The 16,914-nt window shown below is 38.0% G+C and overlaps 2 protein-coding genes across 4 annotated transcripts in view; one reads left to right on the top strand and one right to left on the bottom strand.

Annotated features, from left to right (window-relative positions):
- Positions 1-16,914, bottom strand: part of LOC146453497 (RNA 2',3'-cyclic phosphatase ANGEL2-like) — a 38,073-nt gene that overhangs the window by 11,711 nt on the left and 9,448 nt on the right. The gene's annotated exons all lie outside the window — the stretch shown is intronic.
- LOC146453499 (uncharacterized) lies at positions 4,736-16,913 on the top strand. The gene is made up of 3 exons (XM_085096582.1): positions 4,736-6,153; positions 11,646-16,868; positions 16,906-16,913. Exons 2-3 carry the CDS (start codon positions 12,218-12,220, stop codon positions 16,911-16,913), a joined length of 4,659 nt encoding a protein of 1,552 aa, XP_084952708.1. The 5' UTR covers positions 4,736-6,153; positions 11,646-12,217.

Here is a 16,914-nt window from a genome sequence, read left to right as displayed (position 1 = left end):
TTGATTTGGCTGGGTTATCCTTGTGGAACAGAAAAACTTGGATGATCCGACAATTAGTGATTACGCTGGCAGACTCTGTAGCTGAGCTGTGCGTTACACTGATCAGGTTTGAGCTCGCGGATCTTGCAACTGGAGGTTTCTCGCTGAGTGGTTCATTCTTGTTAGGTGGGCGCTGAGTTTCTTGTGACTTGCGGTCAGGCTGTAGACGACTCTCAGTGGATCTTGGTTTTATGCCATGCAATAAGGTGTGGTGACGTCTTCCGCAATTTTTACAAATGGATCTATTACGACATCCCGAAGACATGTGACCTGACTTGAAACAGCCAAAACAAAGAGCTTTACTGCGAATAAATTCACTGCGTTCATCTACTGAACTCTTGAGAAATTTGCTGCACTTGACGAGGGCGTGCTGACCCTTACAAAGGGGGCAGGCCTGATCTGTTTGATCTGCAAATGGTCTTGTCGATGAAGCAAGATCGCTGGGGTGTGGAGTGCCTGATGTCGCGAGAGAATTGGCGCTCAAATCACTATCGTCCTTCTTCTTTGACTTGTTCTTCCATCCCCACTTCGGCTGGGTACCAGTCTTTTTGCGTTCCGCTTTCAGGGCATCAGGTGAGAAGATGGGGTCATTTGCAAGTTCTGCTTCTTCTCTGACAAAGTTCATAAAGGCACTAAATGTGATTATTTTCTTAAACTTGCTTTGCCTTTCATGAGCATGCCGGCACCATTTCACAGCAGAGTAAGAAGGAAGTTTGCTGCTGACAAGGCGGAGAGTTTCTGTTGAGTCGAGGTCCCCCATTGACTGCATCGTTTTCATTGCTTCTTCGCATCGTGTGAGAAAATCAGAGAAGTCCTGGAGGCCACTGCTATCACCATCATTTATCTTTGGCCAGTTTCTTAGACTAGACTTGTACGCCTCCGCTACGTGGAAGGGATTCCCGAAACGCTGGTCTAACATCTTGCGAGCTTTATCGTAGGCACTGTCAGAGCTCATAGCCAAGAAACCTTTCACTACATTGTTAGCCTTGCCTCTGGTGTACTTGTCAAGGAAATACAGCCTGTCCTTGTTCGATGGTACATTACTGCAAATGATGGAATCGAAGGCGGTCACGAAGGCTGGATATTAAGAGAGAAGACCGGCGGCTTATCCGGGAGGCTGCTAATCTTCTGCTGATTGATAATTAATGAGCTCAATTCGGCCTGCTTCGCTTGTAGGCTCACGATTTCTTGAAGAGTGGTATTAACGCCATTCTCTTGAAATTGGGGCGTGAACACAGGATCTCCTTTCAGAGGCTCAAAGGTTGGCGTTAGATAACTTCCAGGAACGAACGGAGGAGCGTACGGGTTAGCCTTAAAGCTTCTTTCTTGTTTAATGTTCTCGTTACTTACGTCTGGTTTTAATTCCTGTTTAACCGCGGGATTAAAGTCTTTGACACTTGACTCCTCTTTATCGCCCGCTAATCTTTCTTCATCTAGGATTCGCTTTATCGCTACTTTTTCGGCGCTTGCGATAGCTATCTCTTTCTCAAGTTGCAGCCGCCTCAATTCTCTTTCTTTGTCGAGAAATTCCATTTCGGCCTGTAACTTGGCAGCCTTGGATGCGGCGTCGAGTAGCGCAAAGGAAAGATGTTTTGTAGAGGACGTACTAAATTTAGACTTTCCAGACGCCTTTGATTTCACGCTGTGACCAGACTTGACAGATCTCACTGACTGTGCCCGACTGAGGTTTCTTTCAAGTGATTGCATACGTTCACAAAGTCTAACTCTGCACTCAATAAATTCCCGATCGCGAATATCGAACCGTCGATATGAATCTTCCTTTTCTTTTTCTGACTGAATTAGATCATTGTGCTCCGTGAATGCGGTATTGAATTTGTCTTTCAAGTTATCCAATTTAAATCTCTCTTCTTCTAATTGTTCTATTGTTGTCTCGGGTAAATCACGCAGCACGTTAATCTTATCCATCTGTTGTTTTAATTTTTTGAAGGCAGAGTTCCGATTAGAAAGCTTTGTTTCCAGCTGATAAGCCAAACCCTTTTCGGTCATTACCCTTCTTCGTCCAGTTGTTTTGGAGAATTCGAATCGTGAAAGTTCTACGCCCGCCACACTCCTGGGTGGCTTTGGTATTTGAGGCGTCGCCTCGAAGTCTATCTCTGATGGCGTCCTAATATGTCCGAGGACCGGTTCGCTAAAAACACTAATCGTTCGTTTGCCAAGAAACAAAGTACCAAAGGATCGAGACGAAGTTTAACTAGAATACAAAACCATTTGGCGGAATGAAGCGACGATATTTTACTGTAACAATTGCGACGAAAGACGAGACTTCGAGGGGTGTCGCTAAGGCGTGTTTGCAAAGTGTCGCTGGTGTTGGGACTATTTTACAGGTCGTTGACGCAAAACCACGAAAACCAAGATGACGGTTAACGGTGTTTATTGAGAGACGAAGACGATCACGATCACGATCGTAAACTGAAATTACAATAATGCAACAACGAAAGTATGAATCAACTTGAATTCGTGCGTAAGGCATAAAAGAAACGCTTTACGTGCCTATGTCGATAACGCGATTAAAATAACAACAATTAAATGTAAATTAACATAAACAAAACATAAAAGGCTAAATTAAAACTACTCGAGATTTAAAGGTCGGCTACACAATGAACATTTGCGGCTGATTAACAGCCCAAAGACTAAAATGTGGGCGTAGCTGTCTAAGCGACTTGTTCTTTCAAATTACTCTTTGATTTCAAGATAATTAGTTGTACTATTGTACAACACAGTACATATGTGCGCTAACGCCCAAGGTGAAAAGTAAACTTAAACACATTGAAATAAAACTAACAAAATCACTTACATATCGGTCCCGCTTGAGCCAAAGGTTTAGTACGAAAGAACGAAGGTGCTGCTATTCAAGGCGAAATCTTGCGAAACTCTCCTTAAAGGGACGCTAACTTAGCTTTTATATGCGCGTGGTGACGCTAAAAGATTCGATTACAAACCAATAGGAAAACAGATAAACTTTGTAACTACGATCGTAACTAGGCACACAAAGTAATTGATAATAATTATTGATCTAATCAAAAAACTGTTCCTTTGTTCGATATCCTTAAAGTGCTACTATGAGGAAATTCGTGTCTTTCTAATCTGAGCCATTTTAAATCATAAACAAGTAGTCTGTAGGTGAAGAAGAATGCTGTTTACTATTTTCAAATATCTCTTTTTGTTCCAGAGATATTCAAGTTTTTAAAATATGCAAATTAGCCAAGTGATGACGTCACAATCTCAACAGAATTTTGGTCAAATATTATGAAAAAAGATATCTCAGCCAATTTGTATCAGAAATGCTTGATTCTTTGCAGTGACATTGTTCTAGGTGCGCTCCATAATATGGGCTTATCAGTTTTGTTACCATGGCAACAAACAGGGTTCCAGTCCTCCCTGATACTTAAGGCCTTGCTGGCCATCTTTGGCAGTGTATTTTGATATTTGCCAATGGTGCTTTATCTGCATGATCCAGCAAACGTATAAATATGTTAGGTGGAGTTCGTGGCCTTGTTAAATGTTTTTCAAGCTGAAAATCACTAAAATATTGAAATCAGGTTGGAGGGGACTGGAAAAGAGTGAGTTGCCATGGGAACCGAATTTTTATAGCCGTAGGTGTATTGCTTTTAGAACTATTAGCCTGCCAGGTTTCAATGGTCACTGTTGTAAATTGACTGAGATAGCTCTATTTATAGTATTTGACCAAAATTCGGTTGAGTTTGTGACGTCATCAGTCATCTCATTTACATATTTTACACAATTTTCAAACGTGAATATCTCCGGAACCAATGCAGATATTAAGAAACGGTAAACGGCATTTTTAATCTTTCCTAGAATTCTATGTGATAAACCTTTAAATTCAAGAGGTAAAAATTTGATCATAGTGGCACTTTAACAATGATGTTGGTGGCTGTTTTGACCTGTCCACATTTCCCTGCAGTGGGGCATTTGAAAAGAAAATCTCAGCTAGGATCAAGTGCCCACCTATGCCTGGTCTCCCTCTTTTGTAAACTGATAGGTGCATTATTTACGACACAAACTACTCACAAAAATTAAAAGTATGCCTTACACACAGCAGCGCATTTAACTAGTATTACGTCTATTTTGAACCAAAATGCAAACATTCGTTGCAGTGATATGAACCTTTGAGTTATACCCATACATTTCCTTCAAATTTTAAAATCACAAACGGTCACACACTTTCAGAGATGCCAACCTCTGAAGATCTGAAATCTGGAGATTTTTTCTTCGGAGCAACCCTCCCCCCCTTATTACCATACCCTCCCCCCTAAGCAAAATTGATGCACTTCCCCCCCCCCCACCCACCTTGTTGGCACAAAATTCGCACAACACTATTAATAGCTTTTTTTGTCCTGCTCTTTAATTGGTTGAACGTTTATCCAATCAGAAAGTCGTTTATATTGTAGTGATGACAAAAAGCGTATTTTCTTCGGTTTCCGTCAAAGTTTGTGGCAGATTGGGTAAAACAGGTATGCAAATGTAACCATGACACAATATTTCTTAAATTTATGGAACATTTGAGTAGAAACACTAGCCTATTATACAAATAAGACGCCAAGTCGCTTTTATCCGGGAGGTTTAGTCACCCGTACGGGAGACCGGGAGATTCGTTCCGTATCCGGGAGACTCCCGGATAATCCGGGAGAGTTGGCATGAGTGCACTTTGTGTAGCTAACCTATTATTACGCGGGATGCCCTGAGGGGGCATACCGTGTCTAAAAACGGGACGATTTCTTTTTCTTCGTCGTAGCTTCAAATCGGTACATTAATTTATTCATTAAACTCACCCCTCTCCTACTCGGGGTGTATTGTTCTGATTGTCTTCAACAGAAGCAGGCCAATCAAAATCCATATCTGTCGCGTATATTGCGAGGGAGGGGACCCACTCAACCCTACTCGTGTGACGTCAAAGCATCATTTGATTTATGCATTAATCTTGGATTAAATTGGTTGCGCCATATTGTTAACATGTTGTGGACTCAAGTGTGCCGTTTTCAAACGGAAAATAAACAATTTTGAAATGGTAAATTGAAAGAATAACTTCTAAGAAGCACTCGACCTTTAAAACGGTAGAAATTGGAAAATTCCTTGCGAAGGAATCGTGCTTTGTTTGACAGTTCTAGAACACGATGGGACTTGAGAAGAGGTCATTGATACGCTTACGTTATCGTAATGGAATCTCCGAAATTTCCGGTAGCGTACCACAGGGGGAACAACATAAACGCGATCATCGTGACTCAAACTCAGGTGACTCAGGATAGTTTTATCAATCTGCGAAGCAATCATTTTGAAGCGGTAAATCGAAAGAATAACTTCTGCGAAGCACTCGACATTTAAAACGGTGGAAATTGGATAGTTCCTGGCGAAGGAATCGTGCTTTGTTTGACAGTTTTAGAACCACGATGGGAGACTGACACCTCCTCCCCCAGGAAATAATGGGGTATTTTGCCACACTGTCCATTCCGGTGGTCGAGCATTAGACTTTTACCCAATTACCCCGGGGAATTTGATCATCTCTTTGTTTTTCACCTTACAGAATCTTCCCCCCCCTTTAATGACCTATTCATTGGCAAATACAGTAAGTTTCTTATTGAATACGTCTATGTACAACAAAAATGGGACGCTACAGCAGCAGACTGGCCATTTTTGCAATACTACGGTGTGTTGGAATGTTTCGTGAGGTACATTGTTTTGCAAGTCAACAATCTGTCATGTCACTCATCGTCGCTCGCGTGATTATCAACATTTCCATTTTCTAAAAAAAAAAATAAACGCATAAAATATTGCTCGTGTCCCGACTGTATTAAGTTCTCTTCTTCAAACGTCTGATTTAAACATCCTTGACGCTTGAGTAACATTTTCACAACAACTTGGAAGTAGTGGTAGGAAAAATATGCGTGTCATTGCGCATTTTTGACCTTACGATTATTTTTGTGAAAATAGACGCATACGTCAGAGAATAAACATCCTTAGGGGAACAAATTACTTTCATTTTCGATTGTCGCCTGACGTCTCACAAACAGATAACCTTCAGACTAACTAATTCCTTTGTTTTCTGCGGTCATTTATTCCTCAAGAAAGCTACCAACAGTAAGTATATGACGTTCGCCTCTAGTTTCGTTAGCTGTCATTTCATACAATAACAAAATATGAAAATTTCGTCAAACAGACCGGTAGGCGGGGTATCTAAAGAAAACGTCGGCGGGTGAAACAACATAATGCTATTTTTGTGACTCATACTATTGCATGCACACATGGAAAACGCTGATAGGATTTCATGAATTGGGAATGGATGATATTCGTTATTTTTAGCCTAAGCGATGCTTTTTTCTTTCAGCTCAGATTGCTTCACGAGAATTTCCGGTATCTCTGAAATTGCTGTGATCTTACAATTACGATATCATTAGCAACTTTTGAAATTGATTGAAAAAGTCATAATTTTACTCAAGAAACGATCCCTTAACAAGCTTAGTCAATATGAAATGCCATCTAATCTTTGCAAGCTTATGTGCACTCTGGAGGGATGATGTACGGTGTTTGGAGCGAAAAATCAATTATGTTATTGCCATGGTATGAAAACAATCTCGGTGTAAGGTTACGTTATGATGGTGCAAACAATCTGGGTACAATGTTACTTTGTGATGGTGCAATCAATCTGGGTACAAGGTTACGTTGAACTTGCGCAATCTACGTTGATAAATACGGCGAATAGCAAGTTAAGCGTTAGTTAGATGGTAACAATTGCAGTTAGCGATTGGCGTTGAGTTGGAAACGTGTTCATTAGTCGTATTTAGCGATCCTTTTCGAGGAGGACATCAATTACTGCTTGAGGTAACTGCTTTAACGTAGACTCTGTTTGGTTGATATAGCTTGTAATAGCGGTATTCTGTACGAAATGACAAATAGGCGAAAAGTGTACAGCAGATCTCGGTTTATTCAGACTTAACGTTCACTCGTGTGATTCACGGCAAGGTTGGGGTTTGTAATTTATCTCAACTGACATTAATTGAAAGAGCGTCGATTTTTTTTAGACACTTCTGAGTTAAGACTGCGTTTAAGACTTCACCACTGATTTTTTGCTGACAAAGTTTCAACACCCTTCATCGTTTTGGACCATTTTATTCTCTGCGGTTTAAATTTGCTAGTGAAGCAATTTCCATTATTTAAACTCTTCGTATAATCAATTTGTAACTGGCGTTGGGTTCGAAAAGTATTCAGTAGTCGTATTGAGAAAGAAACTTTTCAAGAAGAACGTCAATTGCTGAAGCTGTTTCGTTGATGTATTAAATAATTACAAGCTTGTGGATAAATACTAGCTTGTAATAAATTAATAACGATGTCTCAGTCTACGAAATCACAAATGTGCGAAAAATCATATTCCTACAGGTTAATTTAGGTTTAACGTTTACGTCTGTGATTCGCAACAACTGAGGTTGTGGTTTGTAATTTATCTTAAAAGGCGACGATTAAGGAAGCTGTTATTCTTATACTTTTGTGTTAAGACTGCATTTGGTAGCATACCAAAGACTCAATTGTTCTTTCGGATGAAAGGAAGCTTCAAAAACGTTTATCATTTTTATTTTCGCGCTATATACGACTTAGACCCTGTTCACCGGAGCATTTGATTATCTCTTTGTTTTTCACCTTACAGCACTTTTCCCTCCTTTAATTGCTTATTCATTGGCAAATACAGTAAGTTCCTTATTAAATACATCTATGTATATACAACAAAAATGGGACGCTACAGCAGCAGAATGGCCATCTTTGCAATACTACGGTGTGTTGGAATGTTTCCTGAGGTATTACAAATATTGCTTTGCAAGTCAACAATCTGTCATGTCACTCATCGTCGTTCGCGTGATTATCAACATTGCCATTTTCTAAAAAAAAAATAAACAAGCTAACGTCATCACTCCCCTGGTCATCATGCAACGCGTTTTTCAAGCTTTAATACGATGGGCCTTGTCAGTTTATCCATAAACGCATCAAATATTGCTCGTGTCCCGACTGTATTAAGTTCTGTTCTTCAAACTTCTGATTTAAACAGCCTTGAGGCTCGAGTAACATTTTCACAACAAGTAGCGGTAGGAATAATGTGCGGGTCATTGCGCATTTTTGACCTCATGATTATTGTTTCGCGCTCGGCTATTTCGCGCGACGTCTCGACTATTCAGAAGAGGACTGCTTGTAGTCTATTATTTTTGTGAAAATAGACGCATACGTCAGAGAATAAACATTCTTAGGGGAACAAATTACTTTCATTTTCGATTGTCACCTGACGTCTCACAAACAGATACTTCAGACTAACTAATTCCTTTGTTTTCTGCGGTCATTTGTTCCTCAAGAAAGCTACCAACAGTAAGTATATGACGTTCGCCTCTAGTTGCGTTAGCTGTGATTTCATACAATAACAAAAGATGAAAATTTCGTCAAACAGACCGGTTTATTTGACGAAAACGTCGGTGGGTGAAACAACATAACGCTATCTTTATGACTCAAACTATTGCATGCACACATGGACAACGCCGATAGGATTTAATGAATTTGGATGATATACGTTATCTTTAGCCTGAGTGCCATGCTTTTTTCTTTCAGCTCAGATTGCTTCACGAGAATTTCCGTCCGGTATCTATGAAATTGCTGTGATCTTACAATTACGATATCATTAGCAACTTTTGAAATTGGTTGAAAATTAACCTTTAAAAAGTCATAATTTTACTCAATAAACGATCCCTAGCAAGCTTAGTCAATATGAAATGCGATTTAATCTTTGCAAGCTTATGTGCACTCTGAAGGGATGATGTACGGTGTTTGGAGCGAAAAATCAATTATGTTATTGCCATGCTATGAAAACAAACTCGGTGCAAGGTTACGTTGTAATGGTGCAAACAATCTGGGTACAATGTTACTTTGTGATTGTACATGTGCTATCAATCTGGGTACAAGGTTACGCTGAAATGGTGCAATCAATCTGGGTACAAAGTTACGTTGAAATAATGCAATCTACGTTGATAAATCCGGCGAATAGCAAGTTAAGCGTTTTGTTAGATGGTAACAATTGCAGTTAGCGATTGGCGTTGAGTTCGAAACGTTTTCATTAGTCGTATTTAGAGATCTTTTACAAGGAGGATATCGATATTAATTACTGCTTGAGGTAACTGCTTTTACGCAGACTCTGTTTGGTTGATATAGCTTGTAATAGCGGTATTCTGTACGAAATGATAAATAGGCGAAAAGTGTGCTGCAGATCTCGGTTTATATATTCATAGTTTACGTTCACTCATGTGTTTCACTGCAAGGTTGTGGTTTGTAATAATCTCAACTGGCATTAATTGAAAAAGCATCAATTTTTTTATTTACTTCTGATTTGATGGTTTGTAATTTATCTTTAAAGGCGACGATTGAAGAAGCTGTCATTCTTATACTTTTGTGTTAAGACTGCATTTGGTAGCATACCAAAGACTCAATTGTTGTTTCGGGTGAAAGGAAGTTCCAACAACGTTCATCATTTTTCTTTTCACGCTGTACGCGATTTGGAACCCTGTTCACAGGCAAGAGAGGATGAGCTACTTCTTCCTGTCTTGTCACAGGCTAATGTAATATATGAAACAAGAACCCGTTTAGTTAAATCTGCTCTATTGCAGCGTCTGTTAACTAATACTCAACCTCTGTATTTGAATTTCATGACTTTACCCTCATGTGCAGCCGCTCTAATTATAACAATGCCCTACACATGAAAATGTGACTGCCTGCGTGATGCAACGTTTTCTATTATGTCGTAACGGGGAACTCATCTACCGTAACATCACTAGAAATCCCTATATGCTTTTTAAGGAAAAACAAGAGAGGCTGATGGGCAAAACTATTACGTCATGTTCTGTATTTTTAATTACATCGCGTGGTACGGAAAGTTACCTCGTGTATTTACGCCTTATGTGAAGTACATGTAATTGAGAAATCTTCGGTAGAGTTTCTTCTCGGCATATCGAACAAAGGATAATAACAGCGAAGTTTTACTCTTTTTTGAAATAATCATTGTCCCATTGATAATAAATACAACTGATACCTCTTTTTTAAACTGACAACCTTCAAGGCTCATGTTTCCTCATTGGAGTCGATTTTTTTGCGCGTACTTGCGTGTTTCCTCTTTACATACTGGCGCCTTTAAACCAAATAAGTTAAAACAGTGTTTGCAGGACGTCAAATCCCTGCAGGAAAAAGAAAGAAAAACGCTCTATAATCTCTCGACCTCACAGGGTGGAGGCCGTTAGGCGATAAATTGGTCCCTCTTATTGATTACTGGCGCCTTTCTCTAGTAATCCCCCTTTGATGAGGCCTGAAATTAAATAACCCACTCTCCAGAGGCTTAGTAGAGTTTTTAAGTGAAACTGTTAAATAATCTCAATGGCACTGGTAGAAATGTTTTTCGCAATGCTTAAATTGTACGTTTGGACAAGTCGGCGAAGTAGCCGGAGGTCAGGTCTCTGGCGTATCGGTAATTACCTTATCATAAGCAACTTCCAGTATGATGTCACGTAAGATAATGAAAGGTCAGTAAGACAATGGTTGAGGTCACACTGGAGAAAGTTAACCATGGTAAACTCAAGTTTACCATGGTTAACGGCACCGCAAGTGTGACCCCCAATTTTCAGTTTACCATGGTAAACCTAACTCTGGTAAGTTGCCCTGACAACAGCGGCAAGAACAAAGTTGACTTGATCCCAGATAAGAATCTAGTTACCCCAAAAAATAGGTGGGTACATCTCTTGTCTATCTAAACCATGCTTATTTTGTTGACAGTTTGTCATCTTTTTGGACAAACGCAGTAATTACAATACATTTGTGGATTCATATTTTATAAACATGAAATTTATTTTCCCGCTCATTCGCGCGTGTTTGAGTTCCTTTCAACGAGCTGGCAAATGAAGTCGAATGTTTCCCCTGTTACCCTGAAATGGTCTTTCCAAAGGGCTCGAAGGAGCCGGTTATTATACATTTCCTCAAACCATCCCTGTGGTCGAGGGTAAACCCAGGCTTGCCTGCGCGCTCTTCTTTGTCTTTGCCGTCGACGGTTAATTAACGAAACCGCTGCACTTTCTTTGGTCCCAAGATCTAAATGGTTGTATGTAAGAAGGAAGTGAATTCTACGTGCTTGTCTAAGCAGCAGAATTAAAAGCAAAATGGGAACAATTGAAAATGCAACTCTCTCTTGTTGATCCATAATTTTATTACGCGCTAAGTCACAGTTCAGTAACTTACCGCCGATATGAACTCACGCGACATCTCAACATTTAGTGTACTCGTCACGTATAAGTTTACTGATCATGCGAAAAAGTGTATATGGAAAGCGTCAAATCTATTTTTTATGACTTTGACAGGTTTACTACGGTAACTAGGTGGTTGCGCAATTTACCTTGGTAAAGCAATTTTTACCATGGTAAAGCCTCTAGTGTGACCTCAGCCAATGACTTGCTCATATACTGTATTTTGTTTTATTTTAGTAATATAATTCTGATTAGTTTTCAGTAGTTATTTTTTCTTTCAATTTTAACAGATTGTCTTTTTTTGGTTTTGTTTTGCAGGTGTAAGTCGTTAAGGTTGAATTTCTTCCTCAGAGTGAAACCAACTGATTGTTAGCAAAGAAGGCCTACAAAACGTAGCACCTACATAGTGGTGGACTGTTTGTTACAAGAGCATCCAGTGGCAGAAAACGTAGCGACCACAAAGCGTAGGAGTCAACTGGTTGTCATAACAGAACCCCCAGCGCAGCAGTCAGCTGATTGTCAAAACAGAAAACCCAACAACCCATCGTAGCAGCCGCTCGGTTGTTACAACACCCATCGTAGCAGCCACTTGGTTGTTACAACAGAACACCCATCGTAGCAACTACTCGGTTGCTACACCCATCGTAGCAGCCACCTGGTTGTTACAACAATAAGTAGCAGCCACTTGGTTGTTACAACTGTAACACATTGAACAAGAAATTAACAGAAATTAACAGATATTCAAAGCTATACAAACCTTGCAAACCTTGCAAAACCTGAAAGAGTGTGACATAAAACATAGAGTGCAATATTGAAACAAAAGAGACAGTGAATTACACAATAAAGGACTGTGAAGAAGAGTGGGACAAAAATAGTAAGAGTATTTAACAATGCTTGACATGAATAAAAAAGTGAAATACGGTACTTGTAGGTCACTATTTGCATTGTTTATTAATAATATTAAAAGGGATACTAAAAGAAGACGACATCATTATCGAGAACCCAGTAGAATCCCATTAAGAGCTCTAAAGAAGGGTTTAAAAAGGAGAAACAGAATATTTCTTAGAAAGTATGTTTTAAAAACTGTCCCAAAATCGTCTTTTCTTTATCAAATTATCAAAGTAGCTTCATTACGAAAAACAGTACTTTGTAACAGCAGGAAAGCTATGGAAAACTGCACAAGCAAATATCTTGCATCGAAAAAAGAAAGGACTTATAAAAATGTTAATCATGAAATGACACATGTCAGTATAAAGGAATCTGGCGATATAGAGACCAATCCTTATCCTCGTGTCATTGCTTTACGTGGACTCTTCGATCCTTGCGTTATTTCAAACAAAGAAGCACATATTTTAAATGGGAATATATTCATCAGTAAAGCAACAAATTCCAAGACCTCTTCCATCAGTGAACTGTCACAACAGGGAACAAATGCTAGAAGACATTTCATAAATTATTGCCTTACTCATTCAGGCAAGTTTTCATGTGCAGTAGATTGTTTTCTTGAACTTAGCGTTGCTATTTTTAAAGATTCTCTGAGAGATATCGAACGTAATGAGTTTTTTCAAACTTTATTTGACGCATGTCTACAGTTAGAAAACCATGATGTACAAACAGAAATGGCAGTAGTTCGAGAACCTGTTTGGGTTTACTTAAGACAACATTGCAACTCATTTACCGCAATGTCTGCAGATGCTGTATTTAGTGACATATTTAGGTTGGATACAGTTGGTATGATGACGGAGGAATTAAAATCCCTTTTTCTTATACAACAAAGTAATCAGTCAGTTTGTTCATCGTGTAACAATGCAATTATAAAAAACACAGCTATATTTGTACTTTACATAAATTCTCCGAACTTGCTTCACAATGGCTTAGAGAATTATGTTTCTGAGGCTATATTACCAAATAGCAGTGCACTCTACTGTGATTTGTGTCAAGAGCATTCTGGGGATCTTTCAATGCTACAACATTTTGTCATACTTCCACGATTTTTAACTATGGAACTGTCATCCAATTATATTAATCAAATATTTTTTCCTTTGACTATGGATGTACTTGGTCAAAATTATGTACTTAAAGGCATGGTTCGATGTCTAAGTTCTCATTTTACAGTTGCTATAAAAGATGATGCTCGTTGGATATATGTAGATGATATGTGTGTTTCAGTTAGAATTTACACTTCTTTTCAGCACCTCTTGAGTAGCCATTCTAACGGTTGGTTTTTTGCTATATATGAAAAGTCTTTAATAAGGGATAATAATGGTATACAAAAAAATGCAGTGGCGTGCAAAACTGTGCAGCAAAGTTGTAATAACGTTTTTGTTGGCACTTTACCGAAAGATGTACCTATTATTAAAACTACAAATAATGAAACTATAACGAAGAGTTCTGCCATAGCTCTGTATGCAATTTGTTTTTCTGTTATTAAACCTTGTAGTTATTGGAAGTCTGATACATTAGATGCTCTTGTTGAATATGGAAGTGCTTTCTTTACTGAGACTATTAAAAATCAGACAAGTTCCAGTGAACTACCACAGAATGTTAATATATACGGTGCCAATATTAATGTAAAGGTTGTTACGAGTAATAAAGGAATTCTTGTGTGTAATTCATTTTTTAGTAAATTAGCCCTTGAGAGGTTGATGTTGCAAAATGGAACTAAGAGTTCAGGATTTTTACTTCAGTTTCCCAGCCTATGTTTAAGTTGCGTTTTTCACAAAACCAGCAAAAATGTAACATTTTACTTAATTTCTTTGAATAAAATTCAAGGACTTGGTGTACACAGAATAAGTGATAAAAATTACTTAGTAGAAAGGGTCTGTCAAAGTGTGACAAATACTGCAAAGTCTAATGAAATACAGTATTTCTTTCAGAGTGTATTGTGCACTTGTGAGTTAAATAAAGGTGAAAAACAAAAGATTATGAAATGCCACAAATCTGCTAAGTGCAAAAAAGAAATTGCAATTAAAAGGAGAAAGTCTTATTCTCAATTTGAACCTGCAAGGAAAAAAATCTGCTTAGATAAGCGCCGTGAGTGTTACAATAATGAAAAGCAAAAAGTTCTGATTGCACGCACTGAAAAATATAAATCTATGGATCCCAATGAAAAACAAAATATGCTCACTCACCGTGCAGAGAAATATAAATCTATGGATGCTCATGAGAAAGAACAACTCTTAGCTAAAACAAGAGAAACTTATCACAACATGAAAAGCGAAGAAAAAGAAAAATGGCTTGAAAAGATCAGGAGAGTGGCTAGGAATACAGAGGAAAGAAAAGCTATCTCAGACAATGACTTGGACTTCTGTATTGCATCTTTCCAAAAAGCAGTAAGAGAAGGGCCTTATTACATATGTTCTGTGTGTAATAGAACTCTTTATAGGAAAACAGTAATAGAATTAAAGAAAATTAAATATGTCAAACAGCATCTTTTCACAGGAAAAATGTCTTTTGATAAGAAAGAATATATCTGTAAAACATGTCACTCTAAATTGTTAAAAGAACAAGTTCCCTGTCAAGCTGTTTATAACAAATTAATGGTTGATGAAACCCCCCCAGAACTAGAATGTCTAGAAAAACTTGAGCAGATTCTTATATCTCAACGCATTGTCTTTGAAAAAATAGTAATTATGCCCAAAGGTCAACAAAGGAAAATTAAAGGAGCCATCTGTAATGTGCCTGTAGAATGTGATCATACCTGTAATGTCTTGCCTAGACCTCCTGAAAGCTCAGGAATAATTATGTTAAAACTTAAAAGAAAGCTTGATTTTAGAGGCCATGTTTATTTTCAAGCTGTACGACCTGCAGTTATACTCAATGCGCTAAATTGGCTCAGAATAAACAATCCTTTATATAGTTGTATAACAGTTAATATTGAAAACATTGACATAAATCTGAGAGAAATGCAGTTACGAGCTAATTCAGACAGTGCCGATGGTGAAGAGTCTCCAATTATTCAGGTATCTTGTGAACAGAAAGCAACAAATGATCAAAGTGAGGAGGAAAGAAATGATCCTTTGAATGAATTTAGAGCAGCAACTTCTGAAACGTGTTTACAGTCAGTGCTACCAGATTATCCTGTAAATGTGGACAAAAATACCAGATTAAAGTCTCATGGAAATGAAATTTTTAATATTGCACCAGGTGAAAATAAACATCCAGTTTCATTCATGACTGATAAAAATTGTGAAGAATTAGCATTTCCAGTATTATTTCCAAAGGGCAGATTTGGCTATACTGTAGAGAGAGCGGTCAATCTGTCACCTACAAAATACTTCAATGCCCGTCTTTTACATTATAGTGGTAAGTTTGCAATGAATCCTGAATATTTGTTTTTTGCGCAGTTCATCATAGAACAAAAAAAAGTTTCAGATAGTATTGCTATTGCTCTGACAAAAGTTCATGGACAGTCTCTGACTGCATCTCATTTAAGATCTAATGTGCAAAATTTTCAAAATCTTATCTTTCAAGACCAGGCTTACTTGTTTTTAAGGCAAATTCCAGGTACACCACCATACTGGCAAAAATTTATGTTTGAAGTTATAGCGATGGTAAAACAACTTGGAATTCCAACATGGTTCATGACATTGTCTTGTGCTGACCTTCGATGGCCTGAGTTGTTTCAAATTATTGGGAAAATACAAGGACTTAATTTAACTGATGAAGAAATTGAAGGATTGTCTTACAATGAGAGGTGCTCTATGCTTAATTCTAATCCTGTTGTTGTTGCTAAGCATTTTCAGTATAGAGTAGAGACATTTTTTACTGAAGTGTTATTGAGCAAAGCAAATCCTATTGGTAAAATAGTTTATTATGCTTTACGTATTGAATTTCAAATGAGAGGATCACCTCATTTACATGCACTAATATGGACAAGTGATTGCCCAAAGTTAACAAATGAAACAAAAGAAGATTACATAAAATATATAGACAATCATGTTCAAGCATACTTGCCAGATAAACAAAAAGATTCTCAATTATTTACCTTAGTTCAGACTTATCAGAAGCACAATCACTCAAAGAGTTGTAGAAAATATACTAATGTTCCATGCAGATTTAATTTTGGACAATTTTTCACAAAGAGAACAGTAGTAGCAGAACCACTTTCTGAAAAGTTAGATGAAGAGTTGAAAAGAGACATTTTAACAAGAAGAAATGAAATTCTTTGCTTAGTAAAAGAAGAAATAAATAAAATCTTGAACCCAAATAAACCACAGTATAATCCTAAGACAACGGAAGAAAAACTGTTGAGTTCATTAGGTGTTACAGAAGAACAATATTACTGGGCCTTGTCTATATCTGGTGATTCTGATTTTGATCTGCATCTTAAACGACCGCTTGATAGCTGTTTTATCAATAATTATTTTGTTGCTGGAATAAAAGGTTTTAGGGCTAATGTTGACTTACAACCTGTTTTTAACCATTACAAATGTATAACTTATGTTTGCTCATACTTCACAAAGGATGAAACAGAATGTTCACAGGCTATTGCCAATGCAGCAAAAGAAGCAAAGACTTCAAATTTAGCCATTAAAGACAGTTTGAGAAAAATAGGAGTGGCTTTTCTTTCTACTAGAGAAGTGAG

This window comes from Pavona decussata, unplaced genomic scaffold (genome assembly GCF_977016875.1).
Source record: "Pavona decussata unplaced genomic scaffold, jaPavDecu1.1 SCAFFOLD_330, whole genome shotgun sequence".
Taxonomy (NCBI): Eukaryota; Metazoa; Cnidaria; class Anthozoa; order Scleractinia; family Agariciidae; genus Pavona; species Pavona decussata.
This window is presented reverse-complemented; position numbering and strand designations above follow the sequence as displayed.

What these genes read in the sequence shown, in the direction of transcription:
- LOC146453499 (XM_085096582.1), top strand. Translation starts at nt 12,218, where the DNA reads ATGCTTGACATGAATAAAAAAGTGAAATACGGTACTTGTAGGTCACTA.